At 42.9% G+C, this 18313-nt stretch overlaps 1 protein-coding gene across 1 annotated transcript; it reads right to left on the bottom strand.

The window, feature by feature from the left end:
- Nucleotides 1-1442: 1442 nt before the first annotated feature.
- On the bottom strand, nucleotides 1443-16558 carry UPK1B (uroplakin 1B). Its single transcript, XM_004675197.2, has 7 exons — nucleotides 16477-16558; nucleotides 15005-15205; nucleotides 12527-12601; nucleotides 11696-11818; nucleotides 11202-11381; nucleotides 5874-5957; nucleotides 1443-1832 (listed from the first exon to the last, which is right to left on the bottom strand). The coding sequence occupies exons 1-7, from the start codon at nucleotides 16543-16545 to the stop codon at nucleotides 1782-1784; spliced, it is 783 nt and encodes a 260-aa protein (XP_004675254.1). The 5' UTR covers nucleotides 16546-16558; the 3' UTR covers nucleotides 1443-1781.
- Between the last annotated feature and the right edge of the window lie 1755 nt (nucleotides 16559-18313).

An 18313-nucleotide genomic window follows, 5' to 3' on the forward strand; every position in this document is an offset into this window, starting at 1 on the left:
GCAGCTGTCATTTATCTTAACATCCCTAAGCCCTGTCCTGGAGAAATAAAATGAGCCAGAGCAAGACAAGTTGATTGTGTGCCTTGGACCTAGTCTTCTGGGACGCAGGGACCAGACTGCTACCTCAGCTTTCCTACTAGTACATGACAGAGGAGTGCCATGGCCCACCCCCACCCCACTGCTGCTCCCTTAGCATAACCTCCATTGCCCAGTCCTCCATCTAATTCCCAGGGAGCTGGCCCGGGTGTGCAATGGGTGGTAGGACCCTGAAATGACAGTTACATTTCCCTCATAGGGAACACACAGCTTGACAGGCGGACATGGAGATGCTCCCATTGTTTCTAAGTACAGGAGAGAAAGGATTTGAAGAACAGTAGTTCCACCACCACTCTGAGCTAAGTGTACTGGGGGTGGTAAGTAAAAGTACACAGACATTTGAACCGTTTACCTGTATAGCAGGGTTGCCCGCGTCTGGCTGGAAACTACACCCTCGTGCCTCTCCCATCTCCTAAACTTGAATTTTAGGATCCTAATGTGCTCTTTGTTAAAAATGTTTTTGAGTCACATGATCAATTATGACACTGGTAAAAACAAGAAAGTAAGCATATTTAAAAGTCCTTTTTATTTATAAGACTAAATAAACATATGTTGAGTTTTAACAGTCTTTTTCAGGGCCACAAATAGAAACAGTTTAGAAAAGAAATGTTTTGACAGTAGAAAAAAGTCACCATAAACTATCCACCTACTGGCTGGCTTCTCCCCTGTTTAAAAAGTATTTCAAGTTGAGACTGGTAAATATGTAACAGGCTCCCACTTTGTTCCCAACCCCTACACACATATATTTTTTTTTAATTCATGGGAGAATTACTAAACTACAGTATCTGAGAGGACATTTCAACCATTGTTAACTCGAGAAGAGCATCATTCTGCAGAATAAAAGCACCCCTGGGTGGCACCCTGAGATCACCATGTCTCCATAGATTGGAGCCACTGTAGAACAAAAGGCTAAAGGTGTGTTTGGGCACCCCTTTTCTTAGTTCTCTTTACCAGGATAATGTTAAGCTGAATGGATCTTTGAAGGTTTCTTTTAGAAAGTATTAAGAAAGAAGGGCATATTATCCAAATACAGATTTCACTTGCTGTAATAACACAGGTTCCTTTGAATGTCATTAAATCCCCAAATTAAATGTAGGCAGGGATGGGAGTTGCTATTTTCTACTTTTTCTTTCTTTTTTTTAGTATTTATTTACTCATACAGAACTGAGGTACAGGCCAGAGGTGCAGGGGCGATGAGAGAATTCACCAGAGACAGAGTGGGGAGCAGAAGAGCCAGACTGATGAAGTACACTGCTGAGGGGAGCAGCGGGCGAGGCAGGAGAAGTCTGCCACACCATATGGGTCACCTCCAGGGGCCAGGAGAGGTCTGCTGTGCCATGTGGGTCACCTCCAGGGGCCAGAGATCAAAATCACGCTGAAGTGGCGGCTAGCTTGTAGTGCTGCACTTTAACCGCTGGGCCAGGTGGAGGGCCCTATTTTTTACTTTTTTAACTCTCCATCTCTTCAGTCATGAAAGTGTGGCAGAGTCCTAATCCAGGGGGAAAACATGGCCAGGAGTTTGGAGCCGAGCCAGAGAGTCTAAAGAAAGTCCACACCATCTGACTTGGCAGTTTGTGTAAGAACAAGCACATTCCAGGGTAGCACTCTTGGACTAAAAAGATAGGTCAGTTCCAGCACCAAGTCTTGAGCCACGTGGGAGGTGATTGGGCGGGGACACTGTACTCTTAATACTCAATTCTGCTCCAGTAGAACATGGTACCCAGAAGAACCCAAAACTAGAATGCAAAGAGACAAAAACGAAAAACAAAGGAAAAATGAACAGGAGGTTGGTTTCAGAAACATGTCATTTTGGGGAGAAACGATGTCAGGTTTGTTGAGGTTTAGGTGCATTGGGTTTTTAAGATGAATTTTTTTTTTTGTGAAGACTGAAGGTGAATATACCCAGTGAGCATGATCACAGTTAAGTGTCCAGGTGAGGCTGGTCAGTGTCTGCACTCTCCAGACCTGCAGTTCTTGCAGAGGAAGCAGAATTCTCTTGTTTTCCCTACCACCCTCCTATCCCCCTGATCCCTTCCTTCTTCCCTCCCTCTTATGCTCACAGCCCTCGGGATATTCACTTAAGACTACTTGTTTTTGAAAGTGCTTTATGTTATCCAATTGTCTGCTTTGTAGAAGTCCCAGTATTTGTTTTTATCATTCTGACTCATTTTGCTACACATAATTGTTGCAAGTTCTCCCCATTTTGTGAAAAATGATGGCATAGTGGCTAAATATTTCTCCATATTGTGGATATACATCTTCTTGAGCATCTGTTGATGGATATTTAGGCTGCTCCAGTGTCATAGCTATTGTAAAAAACAGAACAAAACAAAACTGCAACGAAGACTGTGGAGCATATGGGGTTTTGTGTTGATGGTTTTGTATTCTTTCGATAGAGGCCCATGAGTGGAATGGTTGGGTGTACAGTATTCCCTTTTCAGTTTTATAAAAGGTAAATCCAAATTGCTTTCCATAATGGTCATATCAATTTACATTCTTACAGTGTAACAGGGGTCCTTTTTCTCTGCATCCCCTCCAGTAAAGAGGTCTGGAGGTCTTTTTCATATGTACTATTTTCAAAGGTGTGAGATAATAGTCATTTAGTTTTAATCTGCATTTAACTTGCAAGACTAATCTTGTCTAAATAACATCAAGTCCTCCTATCACTCCCCAATTTCCTACCTGAATCTGTACCCAGATTACCAGTCTTTTGGGGTTTCCTTTCTCACTCATTACTAAACTGCCTCTTAGGAAATTCCTTCTTCTTTCTCTCAGAGCAAATTAGCCTTCAGTAGGTTCCTATTTACAGTATGTATCATTTTGGAAAAAAAAAAAGTGTCTGGTCTAGTATTGAAGCTCTCCTCCAAGGGAATGATGCTTACTTATCCCACAAAAGCTCATGACTGGGAATGGTACCCCTAAAAAAATTAATAGAATTCAAGGTATTTGACTCAGGTAAGTTAGGATATCTGGGTCCTGTTGCAAATTTTCCACATACTCCCTGCATTTTATAAAATAATAGTATCTTCTTCACCTACCTAAGGGTTAGAAGATTGGATGAGATTATGAGTAAGGAAGCCTAATGTTTCTTAATAATTTACAATGCATCAGATACTGCTCTAAGCGCTATGTATGTAGTTCAGTTTCATGCTTCCAGACCTTATTTAGAGATTGAGAATAGAAGATACGTAACCTACTTAAGGTCACTGAAGTAGTTGTGGTAAAGCTGGGATTCGAACCCAGGCTGTTAGCTTCAGTGTTGAATTATCATTATAAGAAAGCTCCTCTAAATAGTAATGAGTTGGGCATGCCTAAAGAGCATTTCTTAAGCACAAGAGCATTTCTTAAGGACCCTACTGAATTTTACTTTCTGAAGGTGGGAGACTGGCTACCTACCCAACTACTGTTTGGGGATTTCAAGTTCAAAGTATTGGATATGATACCTTGTCTGGAGAGACCCTCAACACATTTATTTCCCTTCCTTCCTTTGAATAGCAAGGGGATCCAGAGTCCATCTGATGCCTATGCAAATATTAAGGGTTTCAGCTGGGCTAGAGTTCTAAGATTTTCAAAAGACTTTAAACATTATCCCCTAGCTCTTGCAAACATGGCACTAATAGAAACTTCACTGTTAGAATTTTCAATCTTTCAACAAGTCAGCAAGCATGTGCTGTGTGCTCTGCTAGGCACTGGGGATACAGGGCAACAGGGTGCAGGTTTTGGCAGAGAATTCACGTACAGTGATCATGACAGAAGGGTGTGTGGTGAGTCCTGAGGAGGATGGATCAAAGAATCAGGGGAGACCTCTAGGAACTGATCTTCCCTTTCTTCCTGCTTTACCCAGTTTCTCATTCCCAACCCAGCACTTTTTAGAACTGGGTGCACAAGCCCCTAAAAGACCTGTTCAGGACCATGATGTCAGTAGTATTTGCATAATAACATTAAGATTTTTACTTGCCCTTTTTGCTGTTTCCATTTTTTGTACCAGTGGTGCAAAAGCAGAGGTAAGTAAAACCAGAGGTATCTTAGTAAGAATCAGAGGCGCTAAATTATTCATAGTCATATTTCAAGGCTATGAGATTGTCTTTGATAAAGCAGTGAGAATTACCAGTTTTATTAAATGTTCATCTTTGAGAATACATCAATTTTCTATTCTGTATGATGAAAAGGAAGTAAGTATAAAAGCAGTTTTGTTGCATACTGAAACAGAATGGTTGTCTTAAGAAAAAGTACTGTGTGAACTAGCCATTTCTTCCTGCATTGAACTAAACATTTCTTCATGAAACACTATCTTCATTTGAAAATATGACTATGGTTATTTAGAGCTGGGTGTCTGGCAGAAATTATTTGGAAAATTTACAATCTGTCACTTCAAGGAAAACAACTGACAATATTTGTGCCAATGATAAATATGACTTTCAAGCAAATATCATAAAACTTGTATCCATCACTATGAATTTGATAGCATCCCAATATTATTGGCTTAACATCTTTTCAATATAAAGAAATCGGCCAATAACGGAAGATTTGCATAACACCAACTTCTCCCCACATAGCTAATGCGTGATGTTATAGAATCACACATGGGTAAAAAAAGAATTATGCAAGTGCTGTACAAATCAATGTAATGTGTTTTAGTGTCTGAAAAATTTGTAGATGTCGTTTCAGATTGCATAACACAAATAACCTTTAAGGCCACTATTTGTCAAATCTATTGTATAGTATCAAGGAAGAATAGTGACAGTTATTTTAGATAAGGCTACTAAACATTGCTGATTTTTTCAACTATATATATATATATATATATATACACACACACATTATGTGTGTGTGTGTGTGTGTGTGTGTGTGTGTAGAGGATGGGTTTTCTTCAAATCATTCAACTTAAGCATCATGTAACGGTGAAGAAGCAGACCATAAGACCCCAGTTTGTCTATTCTTATACCAGACATTGCAGAGATTTACATAAAAAAAAAAAATGGCACTAGGTTTTTTTTTTTTTGAAAATAGTCTTCCACAAAAATATTTTATTGAAATATTTTCCACAAAAATATTGATTTATTGTTATTTTAAAATGAATAGGTATGCATTTAAATTTTTTTGGTGTTAATTTCTAATAAGTTATACTATCAATAGACAATAGCATTTTGGAGGCTTCGGTGATTTTGAGAGAGAAAAGGGGCTTTGAATCTAACAGTGCTACTTTTCTACTTTTGGAACTAACAGCCTGAATATAATAGCTCTTAATTCAGATAGCAAATTAGAATCATCTGGAAAATTAAAAAAAAAAAAAACAAGGTGGGCCTTGCTCTTAGATCAACTGAAAATCAGGTTGGGGTTCAGGCAGGCTCCCCTGCCCTCTCTGGGCCTCCAAGCTCCCTCAGGAGGCATGAGTGGGCAGCGAGGGCTGAGGAAGACCACTCTAGCTCTTGATGCATGTGCATTATATAAAGTGGGCAGAAGGACAAGATGGCGTGGGTGGAGACAGCTCTTTGGAAGAAGGAGCCCTCTAGGTAGACGTCAGTGTTTGACTGAGGACGGCCAGGGCATCCCAATCAACCAGAAGGATCTGGGAAGTAGGGTATCTCCTCTTCCTGCAGGGAATGCTAACACTGCCCTCCCCAGGGGTCTACTATCCTTGCTCCTGGGCCAGCAGTTCCATCTGTCAAGGTTTTGTTTCCAGACAAGTCTAGTGTGGTTGGGTTAACCTGGTGGGGCAATCTCAAGCCCTCTCCTTATCATCTCCTCAGAAATAAAACACAAGGAGCAGTACTCACAGTCCAGCAGAGAATGGCAAATCCAAACCAGGCCACCCCCCAGGCGTGCCGGTTCATTGGTCCCGAGATCAGTTCATAGCAGCCCTGGAGGGATGGCCAATTCCACACCCATGAGAGAGGAACCAGAAAAAGAAACAAGATGGGCGAGAAAATGAGTTACTAAGTGAATCAGCCACTCCAAAATCCAGTTTGATGTAACCAAGCTCTTTCCACACCCTGGGGAGACAGCCAGTTTAACACTGCTTTGCTGAGGAAATAGAAATAATCTCGTCCAATTCTTGTCCATTCGGTCATTGCATCTTTACCAGTCAGTTTAACAAAGGTGCTGCTATTTTAGCATAACATTTTTTTGTACTGAATGTATGTACAATGCAAAGTATTCTTAAAATGTGAATTCTTTTCTTTCCCAAAAGATTTTATTGATGATTTGTGTGAGTACAGGGTTACTTTTTGACATGCTTATTTTTAAATAAAAATGTTTCTGGTCTTTGTAAACATCATTAACGGAGCCTCTATGCGATCCTTTCTAAAGTTTCATTTGAGATCACATTTCAACATATCCTTATTGGATTCTGGTGAGACCTTGAAGGGCCACCGTGTGCTTAAGAAAGAGTGATTCATTCTAATTCATCGAATCATTCATTCATGCATGCCATAACCAATATGTTTTACACATGGTTCACCCTGTTCTGGTCATTGTGCTGGGGTAATACACAGTAGATGACTGGCCATAGAATGACCTCCACTAAAGCCCTGAGCACCACAGGGAATATGTAGGGAATGCAAAAACCAGGTTGAACCATGAGGTCCACAGGGAATGTCCCAGTCATGAACTTGAAGAGGCTGCAGGAGGTCCCTTGAGGTTCTGACCTGCCCTAGTCTGCCCAGTCCCTTGTCAGTCCACCAATGTGCCCCGCTTCGGCTATACCTTGATTTCTCTCATTGACCCTTCTCCATTTACATTATAGCACTTCCACTTATCCACACACACAAGTGGGAAATCTTAGTATTCCCCTGTATTAACTGTTTTTCTCTTATCTGAAATCAAACACTGAACAAATCTTTTTGGGTCGACTTTAAAAATACCTCAAATTCAGGCTCATCACTTTCTGCTACCACCTTTGTCCACCATGGCCTCACTCCAGGATGATGACAGTAGCCTTCTGATGGGTCCTCCTGAGGCCTGAGTCTGCTGGAGGCTCCTATTCAGCTTTACACAGTGCTAGACTGATCCTTTAAAATGTACTAAAATATCTATCAGATCACTTTTTTATCTCTGCTCCAAAAAAATGGCTTCCCACCGCTTTTATTTATTCACTTAAGTCTATTTTTGAACGAAGTCCCTTTTTCTTACAACTTTGTCATTTTTTTGACAGCATAGGATTTCTCCTCTCAGGTGTTGTCAACAGAGTCCCACCACGACGCTCTGTACACATAGCACGGCCTGTGGCTAACTCTGCAGGATCTTAAGCCCACCTGTCTGCCCTGGCTAATGTGCCTGGGTGAGCACACTCCCCAGTAAGGCCAACAAACAAGTCAGCAGAGCACAGTGCACTCTGTCCTGCAAATAGCTGCAGCCCACTACTTTGTTTCAAGTAGAAGCTACAAGAAGCCCCAGGTCTGGTACAAACATGCACCCCATCCTTTGCGTTAGGCACATTTCCTGTTCTCCCCTGCACCTACACACCCTATATATACCCATGGGCAGTCCTAATAAACAGACTCTGGACTCCAGACCCCAGGCTCCTGCTTTATTCTTTTGCGTCTCTGAGTCTCCTATGTTCAGGCAAACGTAGGGGTCCGCACACCACTCAGTGGGTTAGCAACAATGGCCTCTCCAGGAACCCAGCTGCCACCTCCAGAGATGTCTCATTATAAACTGAGGGAGCTTGAGCACCAGGGCTGCCCAGTTGTTGGACTGTGTCTAAGCCCTGCTACTACTTTTGTGCACGTATTTTTTATTATTTTTCCCTTCTAAATTTTATTAATTCAGGTCCTACCAAATCTAGGACCATCCTTGACTTCCACTCTTCATTCATTCTATCTTGTCATACTCGTCTTTTTTTTTTTTTTAAATATTTATGCATACAGAACTGGGGTACAGGCCAAAAATGTGGGGGGTGAGAGGATTCACCAAAGACAAAGTGGGGAACAGAACAGGCAGATTGACTGAAAAACACTGCTGAGGGAGCAGTGGGCAAGACAGAAGAGGTCTGCCAGCTATGTGGGTCACCTTGGCTGGGTATCTAACTTGTGCTACAGTGGCTGCGACAGCTTCATAGTGCTGCACTTTAACCGTTGTGCCATCAGAGAGGACCTCATACTGGTCTTTTAGACTTCAGGAAGCTAAGAATGCTCCTACTTCAGGGCCTTTCCACCTGTTTGCTTTGTTTGTTTAGAATGCTTTTTCCCAAGCTTCCTTAAATGAGGGTCTCATGTCCTCACTTAATTCAGAACCCGGTATAAATATCCTCTTGGCTAAGTCTTTTCTGACAACCACAGAGAAAAATACTCTTTCCTGCATCATTCTCCATATTCTTAACCTACTTTATTTCTGCTCATAGCATTTACCTCTACCTGGAATTTGCCATGTATTTGTTTGGTAATGTTTCTTTTATGGCCTGTCTCCCAATGCAAACTTCCTGGGCAGGGCTTTTATCTCATGCATTATTGAATCTCTAAACCTAGAACAATGCCTGAGTGGAAAGCAGACACCTCATCAACATTGATAAGTTGAATGGCGCTTGGCAAGGAAGTAGTGATTATAACAATCACTTGTGAGGTGCTTGGTTTACAAACACTCATATCCATGGCTCACTTGATCCTCCCAGATCACTCATCTGTCAGTGCGTAGAAGATCCTGCTTAGGCCTGGTGTCAGGCACAAGGTTTTGCCTTCATGGAGTCAGACAAAAGCTCCCAGGTTTTTTCACCTCATCTCATTTAGTGCTCTTCACAATGCCTTTTTTTTTTTTTAAATCATTTATCTTCGTTAGCTCCACTCCACATTCTTGACATATAGGGATCAACACTATAGATGGATGTACATACAAACACATACATACATACATCTCTATATAAAATGTGCTATGTGAATTTTTGTTGATTCCTATTTTTACCAAACTTATGATGACTCTCCTAATTCTGTTAGCATTGATTTTTGCATTGTAGCTCCTGAAAATCACCAAAATGGATGTGAGAAAGAATCACCGACCTCCTCACTCACCCACCCAACCTCTATCTTTATGCCTGCTTTGTGTCAGGCATTATGTTAACTTCAAAAGATAAATCAATGAAAAATGCATGACCCTCAAGGAAACTCATAGAAAAAAATAGATTTGTGAACAAATAACTATAATATAATTCAAAGTGTCTAATACAATAATAGAGGTAAGGATTATGAGGTACTGATGTAGCATATTTTGCTTAGTGGGAAAATGTTATAGGAGAATCAAAGGAACCTATCACTCATAGAGATGATAGTGTGTGGGAATCTCAGGGGCTGGGATAGAGAGAAACAGAAAAGCATAAAAAACATTATGTCAAGGGTGAAGAATGAGTGAGATTGAGAAAATAGGAGCACAGGGCATCAGAGACACAGAAGACTTTCAAGATGCAGGAATTTGGTTGGGGAGCAGGGTTAAATGGTGATGAGCTTAGAGTTGTGGTGTCCCTGGTGGGTGGTGGCAATGAAAATATTAAGGACAGATGAGACATAACAGAGGCACCAAGACTCACTGTCAAATAGTGTGGAGGTGCCTAATTACCATGTTACATATATTTTAGGATGTTAGGGAAAATCGTGTTACTATGAGATAAACTAGTTATCCGTGTTACTATAAGATAAACTGATTTCAGACAAAATTTTTTCCCTTAAAGAGATGCTAGTTTGGGGCCCTCCCTGGTGGCGCAGCAGATTAAAGCACAGCACAAAGAAGCTTAAACCATTTCCACATGAGTTCGATCCCTGCCTGCCCCAGAGGTAACCACATGGCGTGGCAGACCTCTCCTGACCCGCCCGCTGCTCCCCTCAGCAGTGTACTTCGTCGATCTGCCTGTTCTGCACCCCACTCTGTCTCTGGTGAATCCTCTCACCCTCTGCATCTCTGGCCTGTACCCCAGTTCTGTATGAATAAATAAATAAATCTTAAAAAAAAAAAAAGAGAGATGCTAGTTTGTATGCAACTACAGTCCAATCCAGATACATTTGCGTGGGCCACTTCCAGTGTTAAAATATTAGAAGCATTTTATTGTTCCTGAGAGATAACTTTTTTGCATCATGATTATAAGCAGTGAATTTAACTTTTATACCAATTTAAGTAGAAATGATTAAAACAATGCCAAAACAGTGCTGTAATTAGGTATATAACAGTTGCTTTGAATAACTGCAAAATAGTCTCTAATTCTCATGTCCTTTTCCGAATCAATGCAAATAATCCTAGTCCAAGCCCCTCCCCGTGCTGTGTCTTGCATTCTGCAGTTTGTATAATTTATTCCAAGATTAGCAAGCCTGACACTTCTCATTTATTGAACTGGCACACAACTAACTTTCCTCAAAGTGGCAGTTGACAAAACGCAGTGGACAGCATTTCTGAGACTGACTACAAGGTTACAGGTTCTCAGCAGAGCTTTTGGAGATTATTAACTTATTTCTAGGTTTTGAACCTGGGCTCTGGTGCCAGACTGCTGGGGTTTGACCCTGATTTTGGGCAAGGTACTTACTAGCATCTCTGTCCCTGTTCCTCAACTGTAAAATAAGGATCATAGTGGCACCTGCTTTTAAGCAATAACTAAGTTAATATGTGTATGGCACCTGGAACAGCATTGGGTGTTTGGTAAGTTTTAGTAAATGCTAATTTTCATCATCATCATATCATCCATCTGTAAGTAAACCATCTTCTATCCAAATCAACACTCTAATACTTTAAGGAGACTTTTCGCCATGACCAGTGACCAAGGAATGAGGATATGTAGTTATTGCAATTACTACAGCAATTGTCAATACTTTGGAAGCTGCAAAATGTTCTTTTGCAAAAATCAACTGAGCACACCTTTGTTTAATAGCTTGCAAATTATTTTCATTTAAACAAAGTTGGTTTGCTATTGTACCGTTCATGTTGATGTTCTGTTAATTTTATTAAAATTAAATTTTCCCCAGATGAGCTGTAGATTAGCATTCACATTTTACTCACAGAGATGGAAAGAATTAACATGAGATTTAGGGGAAAAGATGTAGAATTTTTTTTACTGAGAGAATATTGCCCACAGTTAACGTTTTCTTCACAAAGAACAGGCTAATCTGCCGAATTTACGAGGAGAGAGAACTCACCTGATCATGATAGTAACCCTGTACTCCCAGTTTGCAAGCCTCCAGGTTGAGAGGTTGTTTAAGATTGTTCATTACACAGCACTGGCGAGGCCAGGGATAGTCAGCATCATTATTCTCAGCGCGGAAGGCAGATGTATATTCCTGCCAGTCTGACGGACCATTTACACCACAGCAATTGTCCTGTTGGAGAATGTGACACAGAATTGTCTTCCTGGTCCTTGTCAGATGCATCAAGGTAGTAGCTGAGATTATCCGGACAAAGCAGGTATGGAAAATGCACCATATCTTATATTTACTTAACATCTCCAAGTGAAAACTGAATTCATGTGTACAGCTTCTGAGCATACCAGTCAAAAGAGCAGATGACCTTGCCTAGGTCAGGTCTTTTTTAGAAGGAAAGCCCTCTGGATACGGACTTCACCCCCAATCGCACAGGAAGCCCTGGGTATGGGTTTAGGGAGGAAAATGTCACCGCCCAAGACAGCAGGCATTACCTGGAGCATGAGCCTGTCCCAGGTTTTGGTGACTCCATTGTTCTTCCATTGGTCATCATTGTTCAAAGGTCTGTTGTTCTGGTATCGCTCCAGCATCTGCTTCAGGAAGAGGTTGGGTGTGAACTACAGTGGGAGGAGGCAACACAAGAGAGTTGGCAGTTAATCTCCAAGGAGGCAAAATGATTTGCTCAACCTGTTGCGGGTGACACTGAACATCATCTCCTGGAGTTAGACCATGCTCAGTGGACTGAAGGGTGGGTGTGAGGATGAGCTTGGTGATTGAGGTACCCATGAAGGGAGAAGACCCCCATCTTCAAAAGAGTCCTTTGAGACCAGGGTAGATAGTCACTGAAGGGTGGCAGACGCTTAGAATAGGGAAAAGGAGAAAAAGCAAGTTGCTGTATTGAGCAGATGTCTTAGATAGGGGGGTTATCAATCATCCTTTTGGAAAAATCAGTGGCTATAGCAGCGTGGTAGGGAGCAGAGGGGTTCCAGATCTCAGTTCTTGCAAGGCCAGGGATAGCTGGCAGGAGTCATACTGCTAAGATTCAGGATTCTTCTCTTTCACTTATATCTGTGTGTAACCTTGGAGAAGTTACTTTACCTTGTTAAGTCTCTGTTTTTCTGTCTCTAAAATGGTAATAGTGATAATAACCCATTTGACAGGGTTGTTGTGAGGGTGAAGTAAAGTGATATATTTGCAGTTACTATACATTTTAAGTATCTGGTGCAGAGTCAGATGCTAATGCATGTCAGTTGTGATAGCAGTGGTCTAATGAGGGGGATGATTCATATGGTTATTTGGCTCCGGCTGTTTGAGGCTGCACTTACAAAGTCCCGTTGTGTAGCTGCTGTGATGCAAGATGCCACTTCAAAGCCATAGACGATGAACATCAGAATGAAATACTAGAAGAGAAACGTGAAAAAAACTACATTCACCTCCACAGAGCTTTGTTTTTACAAATAGTTGTTATGTTGTGCCAGCACATTCATCTATCATCATCCAATCATTCACACAGTTATTTAACAAACCCTCATTGATCAGCTGCTTGGATAACACTTGGTCTCCTTTCACTCAGAGAACAAATGATCACTGAATCATTGAATAACAGAGCTTTCTTGGTCCACTAGTCTGAATTTCATTTTTTTTTAGATTTATTTTTTAGATTTATTTACAGAACTGGGGTACAGCCCAGAGGTGGAGGGTTGGTGAGAGGATTCACCAGAGTTAGAGTGGGGAGCAAAACAGGCAATCTACAAAGTACACTGCTGAGGAGAGTAGTGGGCGGGTCAGGAAAGGTCTGCCTGGCGCCATGTGGATCACCTCCGGGGGCTGGGGATCGAACTGGCACTGAAGCAGCTGTGGCTTGTAGTGCTGTGTCCAACCTGTTGTGCCATCAGGGAGGGCCCCCTGAATTTCATTTTTAAAAGGGAAAAACAAATATAAGAAAATAAACCTGTGTGTGTGTGTGTCAGGTCAATGACCAGTAAGGGAGTTTTAGTCTATCAGACATAATGTAGGGCCATCTAAATTCCTTTTCATCGGAAGAGATTTTCATTGAAAATTCAGAAAAAGGTGAACAGGATTGTATTTAATTGTCCCTCCAACAAACATAGACGTCTCAGTAGAAAAGACAGCAGGGTGATGGAAGGGGTTAAATCTCAGCACTATGAAGCTACTAGCAGCCACTGCAACACAAGTTTGATCCTCAGCCAGGGAGCTGACCCACATGGCGTTCTGTCACACATCACCCCTCTTAGTTATATGGGTCAAGTGAGTGAAATAATGTGTGTGTGTGTGTGCGTGTGTGTGCTGAGCATGCGTAAACACATTGCCTTTTGTATGGCTGCAAATTTCTGAACAAGGAATGGCCTGAGTCTGCTCTTGGGTCTGTCTGTTGGAGTTGTCTTTGCTTTCCTCTGCCTTACACACCAGCCCTTGGCCCCTGGGTTCTTCTGGAGGAAAGGGGCCCTGTGGTGAGTGCTGGGTGAGGGAGCGCAGGAAGCATCTACTTCCCTGGGCAGGGGAGAGTTTCTGAGAAAGTGGCTGCAGAGTTAACAGAAGGGGCAACTGTTAGTGTGCTCATAACATCATTGCTGGCTCCCCTTACAGAGGTTCAGAAATCCCTTCCAGACTTGCCATAAGGAGACATGGGGTGTTCCCTCCTTCATTGCCCCGCCCCCACCCCTGGGTGGGTACTCCTCACTGTGTCAGACACACAGCTGGCCCAGAGAGACTGCGGTATGCTTGAAGTTGGTCTCCAGGGACACCTACCCCTCTCTCTGTTTCCCTGAATATCTTTTCCCACCCTCCCAAACTGAGTGCCTCTGCCCTAGAACCAAGTGACACTAAGGAGTCTGAAAATGTCAGTATCTGCATTCCCTGGGTATTGGGTCAATATTAGTTCACAGGCTAAGTAAACCCATAAACACCTGAAGTTGCTGGACTTGTTTCATAAAGATGGAACTCAGGTTCTGCAGCTTTTTGTGGGGAGAGCTATCAGGGGTAAAGAATGGTGGTGGGATCCCCTCACTGTGAGAAACTGCTACCCTGAGCATGGGCAGAGGGGGACAGCTAGACCCCCACTGAGGATTCACTCTGCTGGCTGCAGCTTTGCTTCCATTTGCAAAGACAGGGCATGAATTTACTGTATGTGGTTTGAGGCAGAAGCCTCTCCCAGGGAGCCTCTCCAGAGACACCAGAGTTCAAGTCTCCACAGGCAGGTGGAAGCTGAAGTTGCTCTCCAGAGTGGTTCACATAAGTGTTTTCTAGGGTCCCCCCAAACGCAGAGAGAGTGCATAATGTGAGAAATGCAGGCTGTCACATAAAAGCAGCTGCCTTAAGTTCAATCTTGGCAAAAAGGTTCATGCATTCTTATACAAATTCAAGTAAAACAAAAATTCAAATGCAAATTTTGTATTTTATATCTTACTACATTAGTACCTGATTGATATTAAAATTTTAATATCACTTAAATATAAAAACAATATTGTAAGCTTATTTTCAAATTTTTACTTTGTCTCTCCTTTGGTCTATGAAACTCCTACCTGGACCTGTTGGTCCAGTTGGAAGAGCACAGATTTAGAAAACACTTAACAGCAATAACTCCCTGGAACTTCCCCTTTGGGGGTCTCTGTATTGGAATCTTGCACTTACGGTAGTGAGGGCATCTACATCTCCTTCTCACCCCTCACCCTGGCACATTCTGCTCCCACCTTCCCCGCTGAAAATCAAAGCGTTGTGCTCAGGGAAGAAACTATCCATCAAGACTGGTCCAGGAGAAAGCTGTCAAGAGCTTAAGGTCTCACCACTAGGAGAATTTTCCTGTTGGACTTCATGATGCCTACAATGCCTAGGACGGACAGACAGAAGAGGCAGATGCCAACAAACATGCCGATCCAGGCTGCCCCATAGATGTCGTCATTGTCGGTGGCTTCTAGTAGTGGGTACAGGCTGTGCTGGTCCGATACAAAGAAGATGCACTCAGCCGTCAGGGCGATGCCGCACATCTAGAGGAGGAGGGGCTCAAAGTCAGGCTGGGGGCCAGGCGGGCAGAGCTGGGGGTGGAGAAGCCAGCTGCTAAGAGGTTAACCCTATTCCCTGCACAGCCTGTTAGCAACTGACTTAAACTTCTCCTCGCCAGGAAATCAAACAGCTCCTTCCATCTAATGAATTGGTTGTATGCCTCCTTCTCCATGTCACTCTGTTATCTGGTAAAAGACCATTTCAGAGGATCTATAAAGACCTTGGGGCATGAATCACTCCAAAGACAACTTCTGGGATGAAGGTGACCCCTTACTTCTACTTCCACGGTCCCATTGCCCATATTCCCAGGTGGTAATGTTTAAATTAGCCCTGGCCCTTTCTATCAGAGCCACAGAAGGTCAGAGCAGAGGGAAGCTCAGTGGTTATCTTCCAGCCCGTGTTGTATAGCTGAGGCCCTTGGCCATGGAAGGCAATGGTTTTCTAGAGTTAGAAGCAGGCTTGGGCGAGCCAGCCGTCCTGATCATTAGGTGCTCTCTGGCCTCTCTGTCCACACTTCCTGGCCCCTAGCCATTCTCACATCCTGGTACTGGGTTCTATATGAACAGAGCAAGACATACGAACATTGTCCCCAATAACCGGGAGCCCCACAGAACACAAACCAAGGTGAAACAGGAAGGAAAGACCAAAGTGTGCTTGGGGTGGGAGAGTTTAGCTCTGGTCATATGGTTTTTTTTAGATTCTTGTGCTTGAAAGTTGGAAGAGAAATATCTGCTTTCTTAACCATGGACATTGCTCTGTCATATATGGTTACATAATTAGTATATTTTCTTAACCCATAACTAGTATATTTTCTTAACCCATTTCTTCTTTTATTAGAGTTTTTTCCAAAGAGTTATTTATGCATACTGAATTGGGGTACAGGCCAGAGGTGCAGGGGTGGTGAGAGGATTCACCAGAGACAGACTATAGAGCAGAATAGGCAGATCGATGAAGTACACTGCTGAGAGGAGCAGCAGGCGAGACAGGAGAGGTCTGCTGTGCCCTGTGGGATCACCTCCGGGGCTGGGGATCCAACTGGCACTGAAGCGGCTGCAGCTTGCTTGAGCGCTGGGTCCTAACCTGTTGCGCCACCAGGGTGGGCCCATATATTTTCCTAACCCATTTCTTAAAGAAAAAATGTTGGGAGTCAGTAATTATATTCCTGTTATTTTTCATTCTACACTGCCTTTTGATTGATCTTAAAAAAAAATCACAACTCCTATAAGAACAGAATTGAAAAATACTCTTTACTTACACCAATAATTGCATTTCCAACAATCAGCAGGCCCTGGAAGCAGCGAACAGTGGAGTCGTCTTTTGTCATCTTCAGGCTGTCCCACAAGCTGAAAGCAGAGTCAGAACAATATTACTTAATAGTGGTAGAAGCAGAACTGCTCCAAGTCTCTTTCTACGACCACAGAGGCTGCTGTAATTGCTGTAATTGCGAGGTTTTGCAGTTACTACACTAAGGAAGAAGTTTTGTTACAAAACCTAGGAATCACTACCAATTTTAGAAAGAAGAAAAATGAATAAAGCTTGCCAGAGTCTGATCAGTAATTTCTGGGGACTCCTGTATGACTTCTCGGGATTCATATATGACATGGACGGCACAGATGGCATACTTCAAAAGAATGAATGGAGGCGCACCAGTCAACAGGGCACAGCTGAGGTGGTGATGCTGGGCGGGGCGGGGGGAGGGCGGTAGCCCCCGAGGGCCGCCGCACACCTCCCCCTGTTGCTGGCCATGGCAAACTGAGACCAAAGGGTAAACACATGTCTAGAATCATCAGCTGCTTCCCATATAAACGCCATTATTTTCTTACTATTTTCTTATCTTCACAAGATAGTCAGCAAATACAAAGTTCCCTGTCATATCAGGTCTGGAGGGGAAGGAAAGAGGGACTAAACTTCAGTACCTTCTAAGTGTGTACTGCTCTGCCAGGCCCTTGGTATAAACACATTTGATTTGCATAAACAGTTGCATTTAGCCTGACAGGTGAGGAGGTTCCCATAAAGCAGACAAGGGAGCTGAAGCTTAAATGATGAGGTAAGCTCCCTGGAGCCATACAACCAGTAGGTGACAGAGATGGGTTATGTCCGTCTGTGGGACTCCAGTGTCTAGGTGTGTCCCTACCTCAGTTTCCCTCCATCTCCCAGCAAATCCACACTCACACCAAGAAATTATCTACAGGAGCTAGTGCCACTCACAGTAGAAAGTGGGCTGCTCTCTCCCTGAGGGTCTCACACGGGGGTAATTCTTTGTGTCAATCCTGCTGGATTTTGCCCTTGAAACACCTCAAGGAAAGGAAGCTATATTATTCCCCTTTTTGTATTGCACACTGATTTACAATTATTTTTCATTAAATGCAACTTGCATATGTTTTGTCTTGATGTGGTGGATGGCAGAACCTTTAGCAGGCGGGTTTGGGGGTCCTGGGATGCCCCTCTCTCTGTCCTGTAATAAGTGTGGTATGAACACTTCCTTTCTCACTTTTCCACATCTCTCTGTTTTAGTAATTAAATAAATGAGCTAATCACTTTATGCATTTACACACAAAATCAAAATGCATCGGATGTTGTAACTTGTATTTTGAGGTAGTCAGGAGTGTGCTGTGTTCTAGGATGTTATGCTGTAGTGGGAAGCTAAGATATTGATATGTTTGCAAATACAGCTGGTAAGACTACCCTGCGAGTTTGAGGAGAGGACTCCAATTTTGCAGAATATATATGGTTTTGACAAGTAGACTAGAGGTGGCTGGGTGTGGAAGGAAGGTGGGCAGGTAGACATCCCAGGTACAGAGAAAGGCAGGTAGGGTAAGACAAACCTAGATGAGCTTGGTGCCTGGTATCTGTGAGATTGGTGCTAAGCCCCAGAATTCTGGTGAGAATGTGCAGGTCTGCATGTAACAGGTGGTCTCCAAGAAAAGGGAAGGTCCCTGGTTCCCTGGGAGCTGAGCTGGAGGGGAAGAAACTGAAGAGGAGAGTGGGAAAGGAAGGAAGTTGGGTGGGGAATCAGGAGACCTGGAGGAGGCACAGGAGCAGGGACATAGGAGCAGGGACATAAACTGTGCTTGTTCCTTGGCCCTGGACCT

The sequence above is a fragment of the Condylura cristata genome, unplaced genomic scaffold, assembly GCF_000260355.1.
Source record: "Condylura cristata isolate star-nosed mole 26May11 unplaced genomic scaffold, ConCri1.0 scaffold00003, whole genome shotgun sequence".
Classification (NCBI taxonomy): Eukaryota; Metazoa; Chordata; class Mammalia; order Eulipotyphla; family Talpidae; genus Condylura; species Condylura cristata.

Bases quoted from the DNA above. Each gene is read 5' to 3' on its own strand.
- UPK1B (XM_004675197.2), bottom strand. From the start codon at position 16,545: ATGACAAAAGACGACTCCACTGTTCGCTGCTTCCAGGGCCTGCTGATT. The intron at 15,206-16,476 runs GTAAGTAAAGAG...CTCCTCCTCTAG, and splicing joins TTGGAAATGCAATTATTGGT to ATGTGCGGCATCGCCCTGAC. The intron at 11,819-12,526 runs GTAAGTGCAGCC...CTCCCACTGTAG, and splicing joins CAGCTACACAACGGGACTTT to TTCACACCCAACCTCTTCCT.